This window comes from Nematolebias whitei, chromosome 20 (genome assembly GCF_014905685.2).
Source record: "Nematolebias whitei isolate Nwh7 chromosome 20, NemWhi1, whole genome shotgun sequence".
NCBI lineage: Eukaryota > Metazoa > Chordata > Actinopteri > Cyprinodontiformes > Rivulidae > Nematolebias > Nematolebias whitei.
Window position 1 is genome coordinate 24,554,835 of NC_056517.1, and position 19,567 is coordinate 24,574,401.

At 42.1% G+C, this 19,567-nt stretch overlaps 1 protein-coding gene across 1 annotated transcript; it reads right to left on the reverse strand.

The window, feature by feature from the left end:
* Positions 1–14,373: 14,373 nt before the first annotated feature.
* Positions 14,374–15,177, reverse strand: LOC119426239 (mannose-specific lectin-like). Its single transcript, XM_037693789.1, has 3 exons — positions 15,122–15,177; positions 14,902–14,995; positions 14,374–14,783 (listed from the first exon to the last, which is right to left on the reverse strand). Exons 2-3 carry the CDS (start codon positions 14,989–14,991, stop codon positions 14,523–14,525), a joined length of 351 nt encoding a protein of 116 aa, XP_037549717.1. The 5' UTR covers positions 14,992–14,995; positions 15,122–15,177; the 3' UTR covers positions 14,374–14,522.
* Between the last annotated feature and the right edge of the window lie 4,390 nt (positions 15,178–19,567).

Genomic DNA, 19,567 nt, shown 5'->3' on the forward strand with positions numbered 1-19,567 from the left:
ATGGAGGGGCTTAGTCCTAGTGTGGATAGTTTGTCCATCAGGGTTTGGGGGATCATGGTGTTGAAGGCGGATGTGAAGTCCACAAAGAGCATACGGACGCAAGAGTTTTTCTGCTCCAGGTGGTTGAGAGCAATGTGGACCACAGAGGAGATGGCATCCTCTGTTGATCGGTTCTCACGGTATGCATACTGATGAGGGTCCTCGTTGATGTTGATGGTTGTTTTGATGTGAGTCATGACCAGTTTTTCGAAGCATTTAGCAACTATCGGGGTGAGGGCCACTGGCCGATAGTCATTCAGACCAGTCACTGTAGAGCTTTTTGGGACTGGGATGATGGTGGCAGTCTTCAGGCAGGTGGGAACTGTCTCCAGGGTAAGTGAGGTGTTAAAGACGTCTGCCAGGTTCGACTGTTAACAAAAGAACCAATTTCTGATTAGATGTTAACTTAATTTCATTGTCTCTGTACCTGTGCTTTGCACAATGACAGTAAAGTTGAATCCAATCTAATATTCTAGAGAAAAACAGGTGTTTCTGGTTAGTGTTCATGTCACCAGTAGATAGCGCCATTTAAACACAGTTGACAATGGTATGAGTAGGTAAAACAAAATCTGGAACTTTATTGGACTATTATAACATTGATCGTAAAGAGTGTTAAAATATTGAACGTTTACTACAAAATGTCAGTAAATCTTCAGTAAGTTCTGTTTTAAATGAAGCTCTTGCTCTCTTCAGTCAGTGGTAGAGGATTATTTCTACATAATAATGTTTCTTTAGTTTGCTTTATTTCTTCTTTACCCATCAGATTCAATAAGACATTTCTAATTTGTGCACCCCACTTTCTATATAAATCCAATAATTGACAAAAAATCTGTCAGCTTGTCACAGTGTGAAACCAGGGCCACTTTATGATGTTGGCTAAGCTAAGCTGCCAGCTTCCTTTGGGCTATTAATTCAATTAAATTCAATTCAAAAATACTTTATTAATCCCAGAGGGAAATTATTTGTTGTTGTAACTCATTATCCTCATTTCATTAAGAGATGTTATAGACACAAAGCAGCACGGTGGCGCAACTGGTAGAGCTGCTGCCTCTCAGCAAGCAGGTCCTTGGTTCAAACCCCGGTCCAGGGGCCTTTCTGGGTGGAGTTTGCATGTTCTCTCCGTGCATGCGTTGATTTTCTCCGGGTGCTCTGGTTTCCTCCCACAGACCAAAAACATTCTGTGTAGAAGGGGACACCTGAGGGATATTGGGGATTGTAAGGTTGTGGCAGGGGAGAATTTGACCAGACAGCATCAGATGGTGTAGAATAACTGTTGTTGTGAAGGAGAAAAAGGGAGTAAAATCAGAGGAGAAGACCAAAATGGTGGAAACTGAAGAATGAAGAATGTTGTGAGGAGTTCAGAGAGGAGCTGTTAAAGGCTCTGGTTGGTAAGAAAGAGCTTCCAGATGACTGGGTTACCGCAGCAACAGTATTTATAGAGACAGGTAGGAAGGTACTTGGTGTGTCATCTGGACAGAGAATGGATGATAAGGAAACCTGGTGGTGGAATAATGAAGTGCAGGAAGCTACTCAAAGAAAGGTTAGCCAAGAAGAAATGTGACAGTGAGAGGACTGAAGAGAGGAGACAGGAAAATAAGGAGATGCAACTTATCACAAAGAGAGAGGTAGCTAAAGCAAAGCAGAAGGTGTATGATGAGTTGTATGGGAGGCTGGAGACTAAAGAGGGTGAGAAGGACTTGTATCGATTTGCAAGGCAGAGGGATCAGGCTGGAAAGGATGTGCAGCAGGTTAGGCTTGTTAAAGATATGAATGGTAATGAAGTGAGGAGGGTGTGATGGGAAGATGGAAGGAGTATTTTGAAGAGCTAATGTATGAAGAGCATGAATGGAAAAGAAGATCATAGAAACTGTGGACCAGGAAATGTGAAAGATAAATGAGGGTGAATGTTGGAAAGCTCTGAAAAGAATGAAGGGAAAGGCAGTAGGACCTGATGTTACCTGTGGAGGTTTGGAAATGTCTAGGAGAGATGGTAGTGATGGCAGAGATGTTTGGACATGTCCAGAGGAGGGACTGTGGGTATATCGGTAGAAGGATTGTAGTGAACTAGGCCTCCAATCAAAACCTGCCTCTGAAGACCTTCATGGGACAGGAACTGTTATTTCATTGATTTTAATCCAGAAATACAAATTAGCTCATCCAGAGACTTTCTAATTGTATCCTGAACTAATCAATTGAAAGAACACTCTCTTTTTTATATTATCATTACTATTTTACAATATCTTGATAATCAAAAGTGTGTTTAGTTCATACCATTTTTAAATGTTGAAGTGAACCACTCATTTTAAATCAACTGTGAAACAGTAGTAATGATTTTTTAATCCTCAATCAAATTAGAAATCAAGTTAAATGTCTATTTTACAAAGTAATTATGCATTTTTTGATCTTCTGTCTGAAATGAGAAGGAGTGATTTTGGTCAAAAGTCGGAGACAGTCCAAAACAAGTTGTTGGAACAAGCTGTCGTGTTTTTAAAGCTCTCAGACAGTAAACAAGAGAACTGGCACCTGCGGTGTTTCTCACTTCGTCAAAACATTTCTCTGTCTGTTCCTAAACAGTTCTGCTGTTTTCTCGACTTGTAAAAACCCTTTGACGTCACTAAAACCACACCCCTGTTGGTTCCTTCAACCAATCAGGACTTACTAAAAGTGACCGGAAGCAAAACTCTTTAAAAGTCGACACTTCCTGGAACTGTTAGTTCCGTTAGTGCCGTTAGTTCCGTTAGTTCTTCTGGTTCTGAGGGAGTTCGGCTGGAGTTCCTCGGAGTTCTTCTGAAGTTCTTCTGAGTCTCTTGGAGTACTGTGGAGTAGTGCTGGAGTTTTTCCACTGCTGAGTGGAACTTCGGACTCAATTTTCCAGGCTGATGGAGTCATCCATCTCTGCAGGAGCCACGACGCCTCGCTGTGGCTCCACCCGGCGAATGCCCTATAACTGCTGAGGAAGTTTGTTCTGTGGAACGGATTATCTCACGACTTCTGCCGAGTCGCAGCCGCCCTGAGGAGACGCTGAAAGGTAGCGTGCCAGGGACCTCTTGACCGCAGCTGACCCATTCTCCGCAAAGGTAAAGAGTCGTCACTGACTTCACTACAAGTGTACCACGGCGAGCTGCGTTTGAAAGGAGCGTGTTGTTCTGGTCTACAGACATACATCTTCCTCCACATTTTCTCTCCATTTAAACACCTTCATTCCCATCTTTAAACTTCTATCTTGCCAGTAATTAATCCAGATGCCTTCAGAAATGTCTGTTGTTTTTATTAAATAAAACGTGCCAAGTTTTATTAATCAGAACCAGATCAGTCTAATCAAGTGTACAATGTTTTGATGTTAAATTTTGATTCTGTTAATAAATGACCACATTTATTTTGATGGGTCAAAGAAAATTAAAGTCTCATGTCACTGATTAAACCATCTACGCACAGTACCCTGTCACATATCTGTCAAGTAGCTCGAAAAAGAGAGAACCCGTTATTAAAATATGACTGTAGTGGAGCTCTGAAGCTAACCAAGCTAATCAAGCCTTTTAGCACACTACAGGATGTTAGAAATGTAGCTGCCAGGAAAAAGACAAAAAGGGAGTCCAAAGAGGAGATATATGGATGCAGTTAGAGGACACAGAGTTGGAGTGAGGACAGAGGATGCAGAGGACAGAGTTAGGTGGAGGAGGATGGCTCGCTGTGCTGACCTGTGAAGTGGGAAAAGCCAAAAGAAGGAGCCCAGTTATGTTCACTTTGCTTCTAAAATTAGGTCATTGATGCAGAAATAATAGGCCACCTTTGTGAAAACAAATAAACCATCATTATCACCACACTTTGATATTCTTTTTTGTTTAAATGTTGTTAGATTGTGTAACAGGCTGGCAGAAAGAGCCTTATTATTCAGGTAAGACCATCCCTGATGCATCCTTACATTTCTATGCTGATGATACAGTTGTTTATTGTCGAGCTAAAACAGTTGCTAAGGTTTTCCAGCTTTTGCAGTCTGTCTTTGACATCATCCAGTCAGATTAGTTCCGTCTCAAACTTGTCCTAAACGCCAACAAAACCAAAGGGATGTTGTTTTCAAACAGGAAGTCGGTCCCAGCAGTTCTTTGTACGATTTTATCCTTGAATGGCGTTCCAATTGAGTTTGTTGATTTCTACAAATACCTGGGTATCTTGGTCGATTCTCTCTTATAAGCTCCAGGTGGAAAACTTGGTAAAGAAACTGAAAGTCAAACTGGGTTTCCTTTTCAGAAATAGATCCTGTCTAACTCTGAATGTTAGGAAACACTTTGTAACTGCGACTTTCCTTCTCTTCATTGACTACGGTGACATTATTTACATGAACGCTCCTACAAGCTCCCTGTAGATGTTGGACGCTGTCTATCATGGTGCACCAAGATTCATAACTGACTGTAACTACTGTACCCACCATTGCACCCTGTATCCATAACTGGTCATCATTAACTTCACACAGACTCTCCCACTGGTACATTTTCATCTTTAAATCATTTCTTGGTCTGCTGCCTTCATACGTCTCCTCCTATATGTCACTAGGGAGTTTTTCCTTTCCACTGTTGCCATTGTGCTTGCTCAGGATGGGAGACTGCAACAAAGCCAAGATTCAACTTGTCTGCTGGCTTCCTTAGATAGAGAACTTTATTTATTGACTTTTCTGTGTATGTGAATGCTCCTGTAAAGTGCCCTGAGACAACTTTGTTGGGATTTGGCGCTATATAAATAAACTGAATTAAATTGAATTGAACTACATGAGTGCAGTTACAGCTGCGCTCTCAGGACATTATTACATGCAGTGTACCCTCAGTGCAGACTGAACTAGGCAACAAGGCCTTCTCCTACCCCGCTCCTGTTTTCTGGAGTATCTTGCAAAAAGATGTGACGTTCTCGATCTTGACCTCTCTAAGTGGCTTCAAACATCTGCTAAGTTCATGGGAAAAACCAACGTAGACATGTTCCTGTTTTTAGTTTTCTACATTGTTTTACAACCTAGCTGTTTGCCATCATTCTGATAAAATCAGGTCTCTCTTGTAAATGAGTCCAAGAAGTTCAATGGGATTAAACTGCATAAATAAAGGTTGAATGAACCTGAACTCATAAGGAATGCAAATATTGATTGTTAAAGTGTCAAGGAGGCTGAATGAAAGAGCACAGTCGAAGTCACAAGTGATTTGGTTCAAACCAGCTATCGAACATGGACAGCAGATAGGCTCACAAAACATATTCAGGCTGGAATTAGACTTTGTTTTCTAGCTCTAGTCTTGAGAACCAAACCACCCAATTGTCCTGCTGGTCCACTGAGATCTGATGTCTCATTATGTGTTCAACTGTGCTTTTTATAAGTGTGTTCAATTTAACAAGTTGGCTTGTAAACCCTGAAATAAATCAACTCAAGTCCAGGGCTCAAATAGTTCAAATCACCAAAAAGTCTAATCATATCCTGTAAGAGAGGAAGGACTTCCTGTGCAAAGCTCTCAGCCAGTTTCAGCCTCAACACAAAAGAAAAGCTTTTGTGACAAAGGAATTGGACTTGGATCACAATGGATGGCCTGTGGTAATAAGATGCCCATTGAAACTGAATTTAAATCCAGCAGTGTCTTTGTCTCGGTTTGAGCCTGAGCGCAGTGCAGATGTCCTTGCTTGTCTCGAAACTCCTAAGCTGCACCTGAAGGACTTGAATCTACTTCCTCTGATGTAGCCAGAGCTTGTTCAAGCTAATAACACATCCAAAGTTTAAAGTCAAAGAAAATTGAAAATGGAAAGTAAATCAACCAATTTTGAAGAATCACATTTATTAAAATATACTGAACAAATAAAGCCTGAAAACCAACATATTGATAGAGAATAGTCCATAACTTGCACACTACAATAATATTAACTTGCAGAAACGTTATTACTCTAAGAAAAAGATCTTTGGAATTAGGACTCACTGATGACTAGTTTAAATTGGATCAGCTTTTTTCTATTTATATTGGAGTTTCTGTGCTGTTAGATATTTACAGTAACTTGCTGCAGAAAGACTTAAGGCCTAAAAATCTACTTATGTGGCACTCAACTTCAATAATTATTATTTTTATGTTTGTGTGTGTGTGTAAATACATCAGTAATCTTTTTATGTAACTATATTTCTAAATTTTTGTTTAACCTATTCATTTTGAATTTCCCCTTGAGGACAGTCATTGCATTAATTTCAGTAGAGAGAAAATAAGCCCACAGCATGATAAAACCTTCACCGTGCTATACTGTGAGAAGCATGTTGTTTTACTTTTGTAAAACACAAAAGGAGCTTCAAAGAGTGATCCAAGAAGATGAGGATCCACTAACTGCCTGTAATCTCCATCTTAACACCCCATCCCTCCCCCACCTTCCCTGGCTACCACTAATTCAATATAAATGTAAATTACCTGGAGAAAAGAATAACCAAATCTTAATTTATTTACATGACTAATCACAATAAAGTCAGGTAGATGAAATATGAATGATATATATGTGCCGTTGTTTGGGGGAGAAAATGGGAAGGGTATCAAAGGGGCTTATATACAAAGTAATTGAACATGGCGATGACCAGGCAGCCGCCGTACAAATATCCTCCACCGTCATCCCTCCATGCAGAGCCATGTAGGATGAAAAACCCTCTGGTGGAATGCACTGAGATTCTCTGGAGGATCCAGCCCAGATGAACTGTAAACTTCAGAAATAGCCTCACACAACCAGTGTGAGAGGCGCTGGGTGGATAGAGGGCGTCCTGCAGAGCTGTCCCAGTAATGCATGAACATACGCTGAAAGAGGCGCAGTGCGGCCGTGTGCGCCACGTAACATGAAAATGCACACATTGGACAGAAGGAGGTGAGATGTTGCTTCTTCCTCAGAATTATGAGGAAGAGGATAAAAACCCATCCAAGGTTATCACTCTCGATCTGAATGAGCTTGTGATGCTTTTCAGAGCAGGGTTAAAACGTAGTACAGCTGAACTGCCGTCAGCTTGAATTCTGAGACAGGAGGGAGCAACAGAGAGAGCAGACAATCACTCACTCTCTTTGCCGACGTCAGAACTAACAGCAGAGCTGTTTTAAATGACTGAAAATTAAAGTGAAACCTGATCTAAAGGCTCAGTAGAAGCTTTGATCAGAGCGTGCAGGACCGTCATTAGGTCTCACTGTGGAGCTAGTGGACGTGACACCCGTCTGTGTCTCCGTACACCTTTCAGGAAACGCTTCATCAACGGGTGATTAAAAACTGTTCTGTCACCGAAGCCCTTGTGACAGGAAGAAATAGCTGCAGCATAAGTTTTAATTGTGCTGAGCGCTAGATTTCTGTCCATCAGCTGCTGCAGAAAGGACAGCATGCCACCTAGTGGACATGAGATGGCCTCTACACCTTTCTCCGTGCACCAGCACTGAAAAGCTGTCCACTTTGATATAAGCGCATAAAGGAGCATTTTTGGCCACGGGCTGTGAGCGAAGGCGTCCACTCCTAATGGTGGGTCGTCTCGTGGGCTCAGTGAGAACCATAAATGACACTGGGCGTTCTCCCGTGTGGCAGACAGATCCATTGCTGCTCAACCGAACCTGCTCCAAATCTGAGAGATCAGCTCGGGATGGGGGCTCCAGTCTCTGTGGCGGGGACCGCCCCTCGACTTGATCTCTGCTCCCCTGTTCAGGACGCTGGGAATGTACACTGCTCTGATGGAGAGCAGGTTTTTGTGTGCCCTACACAACAGCTGTTTCGCGATGCGTAACAGTTAGGCTGAGAGCACGCCTCCCTAACGGTTTATGTAAGCTGCCGTCACTTTCTTGTCTGTGTGGATCAGAACATGCTGCAGGGGGGCAAAATGCTGAGTCACGTTTCAGACCATGAAAACATTCTGGCACATTTATGTGAAGCGGCATGTGGTCCAGCCACTGTGCTCCCACTGCCTGGGACAGAAACATTCCTCCAAGCTTGACAGGAATGCGTCTGTGAAAACTGAGACGTGTGACGTAGGCCTGCTGATGGGAACTCCCTCTGACAGAATGAGGGGGTTTCCCCAGTGATTCAGATCGGTTCTCACGGAGGGAGGCACAAAAATAATCCACCTTTTCTGGCACACAGGATCTATGCGCAGGCGGGTGAACCATCTCTAAAGGCGTCTCATGTGACCAGTGGTGGACTTAGACATTTTGGGGCCCCAGGCAAACCTTTGTAAAGGGGCCCTCCCCCAAGTCAGCCTAAATGACAAAATGTACCATTTTGTGATTTATATCACCATTCCTGAGATATAAATCTGCGTCCATCTGGATTTCTAGGGAAGTCAATATCTAGCTGAACAGGGCCTTTTTGGACAATAGAGCATCGTTCTTTGTCATTCAAGTCTTTTGGCCATAGTGCTGGATCATCTGCCAAAACACGACCACCAGAGAGCGAAGAGACTTCTTGACTCACAGCAGGCTAAAAGGAAAAAGAAGACATTATTACATTTAATACATGTGAAGGCTCTCATTTATCCAAGTTTCCATAATTAAGACTGAAAGTTTTGACTTCTTTTTAAACTTTAAGACTTACACAGACTTTAAACTAAATGACTCAAATAATGTCACTTTTCATTTATATCAATTTTTACATTTTAGATAACAATTTAATTTAGTTATCCTAGCCTTTTGATTTTGTTGTTTTAAACTAACAGTGGCATTTCTGTCCAAAGCAAACCAGTCATTCTTAAAAAACACGTTTTTGCATTACTCTGAAAGCTATAAGTTGTGCTTTGTAAAGTAATTAATGGAGGGAATATGGACCAAATAACAAAACAACGATAGTCTGAAGAAGTTTTAACAGTCAAATATTTTGTAAAATGGTTGAGAAAAAAAATTAATACATAACTGTGGAATATTTTAGATCTATGCTATTCAATGTATAGTCCGTATATTTTAATAATATAATAAACAAGCAGGGTAGGGAGGGAGCTAAAGTAGGTAAAATATAAAATCCCCTCTATCTCTCCTCGTTTACGTCAGAAGATTTAGGCCGAATATCTTTTAATATTTTGATACAGAAAGAAAACATGAAAATAGTGGTTGTCTCAGCTGATTACTGTCAGGATTTCTTTTAACCTACAAAATAATTCCTAAAACTCATACCTCATCTTGTGAATCCTCCTCTTCTTCATCTTCGTCTTTAAGAGTCACTGCCTCGGCGGCATTTACTTTTTCCTGTATCCTGTCCGGCGGCGGTTCCCCCACACTTTCAATGGGCCGCCCGTCATTATCAGCCGTTTATGATGTTTTAGACCCATAAAAAAACGTTGTCAATTTTGGTAGTGTAGAAACATAAGTTTTGTTTTTTTCACGCTTTTTCCGTTTTTCCGCTCCGCTTTCGTACCTTCGCTTCATCTTTTTTCTTCTCTGTCTTCCGCTTCCCGCTCAAGCATACAGCACTTCCTGGATTTTTGGGTGATGTCATGATGGAATAGTCCATTTTAGTAGGGGGGAGTTGAAATCAACCTTATATTGTATTGCGTTTTTAATGATCGTTTTCATCGCAACTATAATTATTTTTATGTTAAACGTACATTAATAAGCAGGAGCAATGTTAGGGATGTAGGTGACTGGCCGGGGCAGGGCGGGGCCCATGCTGATTGGGGGCCCCAGGCACCCGCCTCTTTTGCCTTAATGGTACATCCGCGTCTGCATGTGACATAGGCCCAACGGAACCACGATGTGGGCCACTGACATTGTCCCAGGCATCGCATGACAGGCAGACTGTCACTGTGCTGCAGGGTTTGACACGGCAGGGCTGGGTTTGACAAAGCGGAGCTGAGCTGATAGAGCTTCGGCTCTCAGCTGAGATAAACAGGCTCTCATTGCAGTTGAGTTTAGCTCCATTTCCAGATAAACAATCATCTGGGACGGATGAACAGAACTTTTTCCCAGTTTATAGAAAACCCCAGGTTTAGCAGGTGTAGCACTAGCATTTTGGTCTGTGCGACTGCTTTCTTACTGGACTGAGCTAATAAGAGCAGATCGTCCAGATAAAAAGAATTCTCATTCCTGCCATGTGTAACGACTGCAGAGCCGTGTACACGCATTTCGAGAACGTGCGTGGGGTGTTTCAGAATGATGGAAATGTGAAAATATGCGCTCTTCAGATCTATGGAGACTTCTTGTGAAGTTCTCCAACAGCTGTTTGTCAGCATGTGGAATTGTCTCCCCATGATGGAACTGCTGAACATGAACAGGTCGAGAATGGGTCTCATCCCTCCGTTTTTTTTAAATCAGAACCAGGAAGTAGTGGGAGGGAAAAAAAACATATTTTCCTCTCCGTTGGGAACTCTGGAAATCACGTTTTTCGTCAGAAATTCCTGAACTTCTGACTGGAGAGACGAGCTCTGTTCTGGAGAAGACAGAACCGTCTCTATAATCCCACTGAACGGTGGGGGTTGAGCTGCGAACTGCAGCGTGTAACCCCTACTGATCAGACGGTCCGTCCATCTGTCCAGGAAACGCACTCGCTGCCACTCTGCGTAACGCTCGGAGAGTGGGCACGCATTTGTGTTGTCATGTTTCTCATGAATGTCAACCAGACAAAAAAGCCTTACTGCCATCACTCGCTCCGGAGATTCTCCGGGGGGAACCCAAGGGGGGCTCCGACAGAAACAAGGGCTGTATGTGTGCCTCTGTGCTGAGCCCAGGCTGCGGTCTCACATTAGAGCTGAGGTGAGCCGGCGCGCACTGAGAGGAGGCGTGAGCGCTTTCTGAGTGAGACGCCGTTTTGGTGGAGGCTGCAGCTGTCATGGAGAAACACGTTTACTCCCGCTGCGCTGTGAGTGGGCAGAAAACAGCAGAAATTAAAAATGGGCTCTGGCTGAAAATGAGAGATTTTATCGGACTCGGTCTGCTGAAAAAACATAATTTTAGCTGACGTGGCAGACGAGTGTTTTGTGATATTTATTGAACTGCCGTGCCATTTAAAACGCTGTTTAGAGGTTACTGACTCGTTCTGTGTGGGGAATGTGTGAAGAGAGGCAGCTGTAAGATCAGCTGATCTGACAGTCTCAGATGAAAACTTTACTTTCAGAGGTGTTTCTGTTTTATATCAAAACATATATAATCAAAAAACACATACATTCCCCTCAAGGATCAGTTACCTGGTGGAGGGGGCCGGCGGAGGAGCGGAGCATGAAATCACTGCTGCAGCTGCGGAGTACCTCTGCTGCTGTTGCTGGACAAGGCGGTCCCTCCAGCAGCCGGAGGGGCGGGAGGAGGACTGTGACGTCACCAGATGGTGTACAGTCTCTGAGACCTCCTCGGACCTCTGCGATTTCTCAAGGATGGTCCTGAAGTTGGCCCCGACCAGCACCTCTGGGGTGATGGGGCCTTCCAGCAGGTCTTTCTGCAGCCTCTCAGACAAGGATGGCGAGAGGCGGAGCCAGGTGGTCCTCTGGATCATGGTCATCCGGATGGCGATGCGGGACAGGCAGACCGCAGAGGTGGCGCACATGTTTAAGATGACATCAGCGGCTTTACAGAGAGAGCTCTTTGTCTCCTCCAGCAGGTCTGCTTCTTCCAGCCTCTTTGAGATGCTGTAGGCCAGCAGAGCAATGTTGTTGTTTGCTGCGACCACCTGGGATGTGCACTGGTGAGCTCGGTTGGAGAGCTTTGTCACCCTCTGGTCATGCTTTCCGGGAGGGATAGGTTGCCGGTCCATCCTGGATGCTTTTGCCCCAAGCGCCTCCACCAGGCTTGGCTCCAGGGGGAAGAACCGAGAGAAAAAAACACAGATCATTAAAAACCCTCCACTCTGGAGATGGAGATGAAGGTGGAGACGGATGTCTTCAGCTTGCCGGGCCCAGCTGCAGCCTCGTTCCAATGTAACGTCACAGCTGGACAGCGAGGCCAGATGGAATCAGAGCAACGAGCCGGGGCAGAGCCAAACCTTCCCGCCAGATCATCCGATCAGGGCGGAGGGAGGCGAGGGACAGAAAATCCCTTGTGTTAGCTGCCTCCTGGATTATGCCGGGCAACTCCGAGAGGAGGGTGCCAACGGCTGGAAGTGGTGTGGTCGCCGACGTGGGAAGACCCGAGGTGACTGAGCATCCGTTCGACTGCTCTTCTTCCATCACTACGCTCTCCAGGAGGGAAGGGGCAGCAAGGTTGTTTCCAGCATCGCCTTTCTCAGAGGAGTCATCCGATTCACTGCGTGACTCTGCGTCAAAGAAAGGTGGTGGCATCGTCCCACGCGTAGCTGCCTGCATCGCCTTTTTTGAGGGAATCATCCGATTCACCACAAGGAAAAAACGTTAGAAAAGGCGATGGTGTCGTCCAGCAAGTAGCGGCCTGCCACGGACAAACACTCAGCGGAGCTGCTGCCAACAACGCCTTTTTCGAGGGAATCATCTGATTCATCGCGAGGAAAAAATGTTAGAAAAGGTGATGCCGTCGTCCAGCGGGTAGCGCCCCCACGGAAAAGCACTCCTTGGTGCTTACCTTGAACAAGGCTGCTCGTCTCTGCTTCTCCTTGGGGAGGAAGAGCTCACCGGGATGGCAGGAGGTTGGCGTGGCGGAGACCCAGGCATCCTTAGCAAAGGTTGTGCCAGTTAAAGCTGGACAACTTTTCCTTCTTCGTTTTTCTGACAGTGCTAGCTAGCTGGCTGAAGAAAAATTGGGAGTCGATTCCCCGGTCTCACCGTAATTTATATGGACCGGGGTGAGGCCCACACAGCAGGTGCGCGTGGACTAAAGTTTTCAGTGCTGCGCGCAAAGGGATAAACCCACTGGCGATAGCCTTAAAGGGCGAAGCCTATACGAAATAGAACTGGTTGATCCACTCTGAGAAGGTGCTATTTATAAGACTGAGCTGAATAAACCACCTCAGACTGAGGAAGTCTTTCGGATGAAAGTGTAACCTGCACAAGATAATTAACCCGTATTTTATTTTGGCGGGTCAAACTGATGCCACACTATATAAGTTCTGGGTGAGAGGTGAACTCGGACCCCCCTCCACTGCTATTGCTGCTGTCACTGTGGCTAGCTGCGTGAGCTTGTCGTCTTCTAAACACACGGGAGAATACGGCTGGATCGAGCCAAATTAACACGACCGAGAGCTTAAATTGGGTGTTAACTGGCAACCACTCGACGGTGAGTCGTTCATTTTACGTACTTTGTTTTTTTTTTTTATATAATAGAAATGCGGTGGCGACACGCCCACTCAATTTATGTATTTTGTGACTCAAAAATGGTCTTATTAACTAAAAGATCATTCTCTTTTTGTTACTTTTGTGGCCGAATAGAAGACATACCCTCAAAGTATTAAATAAGCCCTTTGATTTTTGTAAATTTGTCCTTTTAGGATAGTTTTAGTTACTTCAATTAAGTTTAATTGACTCTGATGTCAATTAAACTTAGATACTACTTGAAAGTGCACTTTAACTTTGATCTGTAACTGTACTGTAACAGTAATGTAATCTTTAATTTGAAATTAATTCAAATGTTTCCTGAGAAATGCTTGATGGAATGTAGCTATTTGTTCTTTTATGAATGTTTAATTTTTTTTAACAGTTTAACCCTGTTCAAATGTAAATGCCAATTTTTGTTTTATTTATGACCTTGTCTAGGTCAGGTTTTTTTTTTTTACCCCCGTTCCCACCCAGGATGGCGAGCTACCAGATCACCGCAGCTTCGCGGTAGGACTGAATCACACCAACTATTTTTTTTCTGGACATATTGCCCTGGATCATGGATTTAAAACTGTGGAGTATTGATTGATGGACAATAGTCACTCTAGACTCCAGAACGGACTTAAAGAAAATAGAAAAAAAACTCTTGGGTGTCATCGGGGTTTATTTATTCTGTCCTGCTATTGTTTTGTGTTTTTTCCTTGCTGTGTTTATTTGCTTATGTTTATTGGAAATTATTATTATTATTATTATTATTATTATTATTATTATTATTATTATTATTATTATTATTATTATCATAAGATATCTAACTAAATCTACATAAATGTACAACTTTAAATACAATAAGTTAACTTTACTTTCTGTCTGACTGTGTTTTATTCACACACACGAGCTCCTCAGCCGAGCCTTTCTGATTGCCTATAACTATACTGGCCATAGTCAGGCGCCTAGCCTTAATTAGCGTTACAAAAGACAAAATGTTTCTACAATTTATTTTACTGCTTGTTTGTTTTTTGTTTTTTTGAATGTCCAGAGAACCAGATTTAATTTTTTTTTTTTCTACCTGGATTATTCAGCATGCATCAGGATATTTCTAAATTACAGAAGCAAAGAGGAGAGGAGAAAAGCGAGAGATAATGGATAACTCATGACAAAAAACCAAGAGGAATAAACATGTTTTAAGGTTTATTTCTGTTTTCAATTTTACAACTTGTATAATAGTTTCAAAACAAATTTAGATTTGGGTCTAAACCAAGAGATTACTGCCAAAAATGCTTTATAAAGCATAAAACCCACTGAAAACTTTGTATCATCATATTTTTCACTTCATGCCTTTGGAAGAGTCAGAGCTCCAGACTTGTTGGCCATGATTGAAGATAAGCAGTTTGCCGTCATCGGTCAGTTGTAGATTGCACGTGGTACAGCGATCCTTGTGAGTGTTGGTCTGCCATCGAGGGCGATCTTCTTGGTTGTACATGACCAGGTTGCAGTCGTCCTGCATGCACAGGCGGACGGCGTCTGTAGTGTTAGTGTCTGCGGACCACACGGGCTTCCAGCCATAGATGACAAAGTTTCCATCATCCTGCATTAAAAAACAAGAACATTCAGCTGCTATCAACAATCATACAGATAAAATGAACTCACACCACTGAGGTGAACAAGTTTTAATAAATTTTTGAACTGAGAGAAAGTGTGATCACCTGGAAGACGGCCTTCCACTGTCCATTGTTGGACACAAGACTGTCTCCCCTACGGAGCTCACTATTTCTGGACAGATAGTTTCTGCTCATTTTTCTAAAGAATACAAGAAAGAAAAAATAATTGAGATTGAATTTGTTGGAGAAACAGAATATGATTTTTATAAACCACATCAACAGCACCAGATTCAACTATTCTGCACAATAAGATATGAATACTCACAGCCTCGAGTGTTGAACAGCAGTCAGTCAGTGAGCAGAAGAAAAGGATGTGAGCATTCAGAGCTGACTGAGCATCTTTATATCATCCTGAGGTAGGCGGAGTAAACATGGAGTAAACATCTTTTTTTCTCTTTTACAGGTAATGTCATGTCACATAGACCCTCCTTATTATCACATTTCCAAGATATTTTTTCAGAGCTCTGGACCTCCGGGCAAATAGTTTAAGTGCAATACGTGCCTCAACTCCTCCACAACAACTTGTCCAAGGTAATAAAGTAAACCACAGTGTTGTCAGAAAGGTCTGCGTGAACTTGTTGCTAACACAGTAATTTGAGCAGTTATTGTGAAGCTGGAAACTACATAAAATTGCACGATATGTTATGGTGACAACCAAAATTGACAAACTGTGAGGGAAAAAAAACTAATGTTTGTTTGTTCAAGTAAATAAATGTTGCAACATAGACAAGGTGCAGTCAACTGAAAAAAATAACCAAAAATACTTCAGTTTAAGCAAGGTGGGGTTTGCTTTGATTTGTTCTTTGAGTCTGAGTTCTGTCTTGTGAGGTTTAGTTTATTTTAATTCCAGTATCTTACCTAACTTAATAGTTTTTTATGTTTGGTATTTTTACTATGCTCTTTGTTGACAGCAATCCATCAAAACTACAGCTATTCTGTTCCCATTTTAGAAGCTGAATCAATAAAAAATACAAAGATGGCACAATTTCCTCAGACAGAGGAGAAGCACAGGACTTAAAGTACCAAGAGTAAACTGTGTAGGAAAACTGTGACTGTGGTAAAGAGGTGAAGAAGAGAGTCCAGGTAGGATGAAGAAAAGTTTCAAGAGTGATCAGTTATGTGGTTTTCAAACCAGAAACTAGAGAGCAATTTGTAATTTGTACGATGTTCCTTGAACGTCACATAAGTTTGTTTAAGGTGTACATTGGTTCCATGTGGCAGATTTGCAACCTACTTTTTGAGTTGTGCTGTCAATCTTTTTTAGTTTTGTTTTGTATTGGACAAGGATTTTATTTTGCACAATAAGATGGGAGTGGGCGGGATTTATGGTATGGTGCATGAAACATAGCGTCGGTGTTGCCAGGGAGAAGGGGTTCTCTGCAGACCAAAAGTGGGCGTTTCTGGCGAATAGGCGTTTATGGGCGGCGAACACTGATTGGCTAACAGTATTTAATAGGCGTTTGTCGGCGGCGAACACTGATTGGCTGTGGGTAACCCTCAAAGTCACGAGGATTATTGATGAGGTAACGTTTCTTTGCGATGTTTGACAAAGAAATATGATTTATTGTACTTATAAAGTATGTTATGTTTTCACTTATGCATTTTATTGAAGTACGTTTATTGTAGGTCACGATAGTTTCGACCGTTCTCTCGTTGTTGTCGTAACGCACAGAGGTAAAGTGAGCCTCCACAGCAGCTCTCACTGTGCACGTTTACAACAACTGGGTGTTGCTTTTCAAAATAAAAGCTGAAAATAAAAGTTCTTAATACTTGAAAAATAAATATTTAAAAGCTGTGTATAACTGAAAAATATGAAAAACAAATAAATAAAAGTTGTTATTGGCTGAAAAATAAATAAATAAAAGCTGTTAATTATATCTACGTCTTTCTGCCATGTCAGGGACCACTCTCACTTCAGGTTAACTCTAGAAGACCCCAAGATATTGCTCAACAATGTTGACCAACATCTGATGTTGACTTTCAAAATAAATCGCCTCCAAAGTTTAACGTAGTTCATAGTAATAGTCAAAAGTTGCTGACCTTGTTGCAACATGAGTTAACACAAACATGAGTGTAAATTGTCAATGATTCAATAATGAGTAATAACTTATTCAATAAAAAGTCTGTAATTTGTCAATAATAGTCAATAATTCATTCAAGAATAGATTATGGGTGTTTGGTATGGCTCAGTGGCTAAAATGGGTTGGATGTTAGTGAAATTACTTAATTTTCAATTACCTGAATGCACAAATTCCTTCATTTATAGTTAAACTTTAGGAAATCAACTTTTTTTTTTCCTTGTGAAAAAAATATCAAAATTAACTTTAAAATCCAATCCAGGATTAAGTAACAACTAGCAACACCCTAACTGTACTATGTTCTGTGTTTCCAACAGATGCTACGATGACTTCTAAAAATGGATGTCCCAATAAACACAATAAAAAAATTAAATGATGCATCAAATATTGTCTGAGTATGTTTTAAGGTAATAACAAATGTGAAATCTGGAAAACAAAGAGAATTCCTGAATCTGTCTTGTATGCTTTGATGTGTACATAAGTTTATTGGAGGTCCTGAAACAACTTGTCAAGACTCGAGGAACCCAGATGGAGCGAAACCAGAAAAGACAAGACTTGGTTAGAAAACGTAGTGATGTTTATTATATACAGTGTCTATTTACAGTGGGTCATCTTTGGAAGATCCTGGAAGAGAGAGCTGAGTAAGTAGAGTCCAGTTGCAGTTCTTAATTTCTTTGTTTTGTTTTTCCTTACAGATGGTGAAGTAAGAGTTTGGCGAGGACGTTTAGTCACCAGGGTTGATCCAAAGGGAAGGCGGGACACTACTGGAAGGACAGGCGTGTGGCTGGAAGGCGAGGCACGGAGAACATGAACCAGGACCATGGAACTCTGAATCCAAACGAGAGCCAAGAAAACAGGAGGACTGTAGACACAGAAACAAAGGTAAGTACTTCTCATATATTTTTCATATAATGGCCAAAAGCATAAATACCGAATAGGGTACAATGCTCCAGCGATGAGTCACACTGGACTGCAGCCTTAAATAGTAGCAGGAGCTCTTCAGATGGATGGCTGCCAGCTGGTGGCAATCAGCAGCCAATTAGAGGAGGAGCTGCAGGTAGTGGAACTCTCACACAACTTTTCTGAGAACACAAAGATTTTTATTTTACCTTTGGCCAAGATGTCAGTTTGAAGTCAGGCTGCTTACTGCAAAACCAAGAGGTTTTTTTAAGACGGTCTTCATTTGTATTGTTTTGTCGACTAAGCTAAATGTAATTTCTAAAATATGGATAAATCTGATCTCGTCATGCAGCATAAGCAACTGGGTACAGGTGTGAGGGCCAAAAGTCTGGGTATGTACTGACTCCTAAATGTGCTTGTTTTCTACTGAAACATGGAGTAGGGTTGACCTTTAAAATGTGAGACGGCTGAGGAAGTTAACCAGTAAACAGAAATACCTGCTCCAGTTGCAGAAATCTTACAGAAACTGACAAATCACTCATCTGTAGTGACTGCAAGTTGAACAAGAAAATGTGAAGTTAAAGGAAATATCCTTTGTCCCAAGGCCAGTTTAAGTATCATTAATATTTTTCTTTCTTTATGAATCGATTGTAACTTTGTTCACATTTTTCAACAACCAAAATGGAATTTGTTTTTTAATGTTATGGCTAGGTATTAAAAAAAAACTAACATTTAGCTCCCCCACTACCCAGTTATGTTGCTCTTATTTTGAAATGTAACCGGAAGTTCTGTGTTAAGAGAGTCGAAAAAAGAAGTTATGGAGACGCCGCGGCAGTATACTGGAGCAATGTCGAACCGAGACGCCGCCAGTGTTGAATCTGAGACGCCGCTAATGTCGAACCGGTTAACACCATAGACATAATATGCCTGTGGTTAACACAATCTGACAATAACGCCTTGTTTTTAGACATAATGTGTCTGTGGTTACGGCATTTTATCGTTCAGCCTTTTTTTCTATCGTCCAATCAGATGTGGCTGGCCAGACACGCCCATTTTTCTATCGTCCAATCAAATATGGCCGGCAAGACACGCCTATTTTTCTATCGTCCAATCAGGTGCGGCCGGCCAGACACGCCTATTTTCATATAATCCAATCAGATATGATCGCCCAGATACGCCCATTTTCCTATAGTCCAATCAGATATGACCGCCCAGATACGCCTTCCGAATTTGGCTGCAGAGATACCTACTTGGAACTCTGGAACTGGTTAATTTCCATCGGCCGTCACCAAAATCAAGAAAAAGTAACTAAAACTATCCTAAAAGGACAAATTAAAAAAATCAAAGGGCTTATTTAATACTTTGAGGGTATGTCTTCTATTCGGCCACAAAAGTAACAAAAAGAGAATGATCTTTTAGTTAATAAGACCATTTTTGAGTCACAAAATACATAAATTGAGTGGGCGTGTCGCCACCGCATTTCTATTATATTAAAAAAAACAAAGTACGTAAAATGAACGACTCACCGTCGAGTGGTTGCCAGTTAACACCCAATTTAAGCTCTCGGTCGTGTTAATTTGGCTCGATCCAGCCGTATTCTCCCGTGTGTTTGGAAGACGACAAGCTCACGCAGCTAGCCACAGTGACAGCAGCAATAGCAGTGGAGGGGGGTCCGAGTTCACCTCCCACCCGGAACTTATATAGTGTGGCATCAGTTTGACCCGCCAAAATAA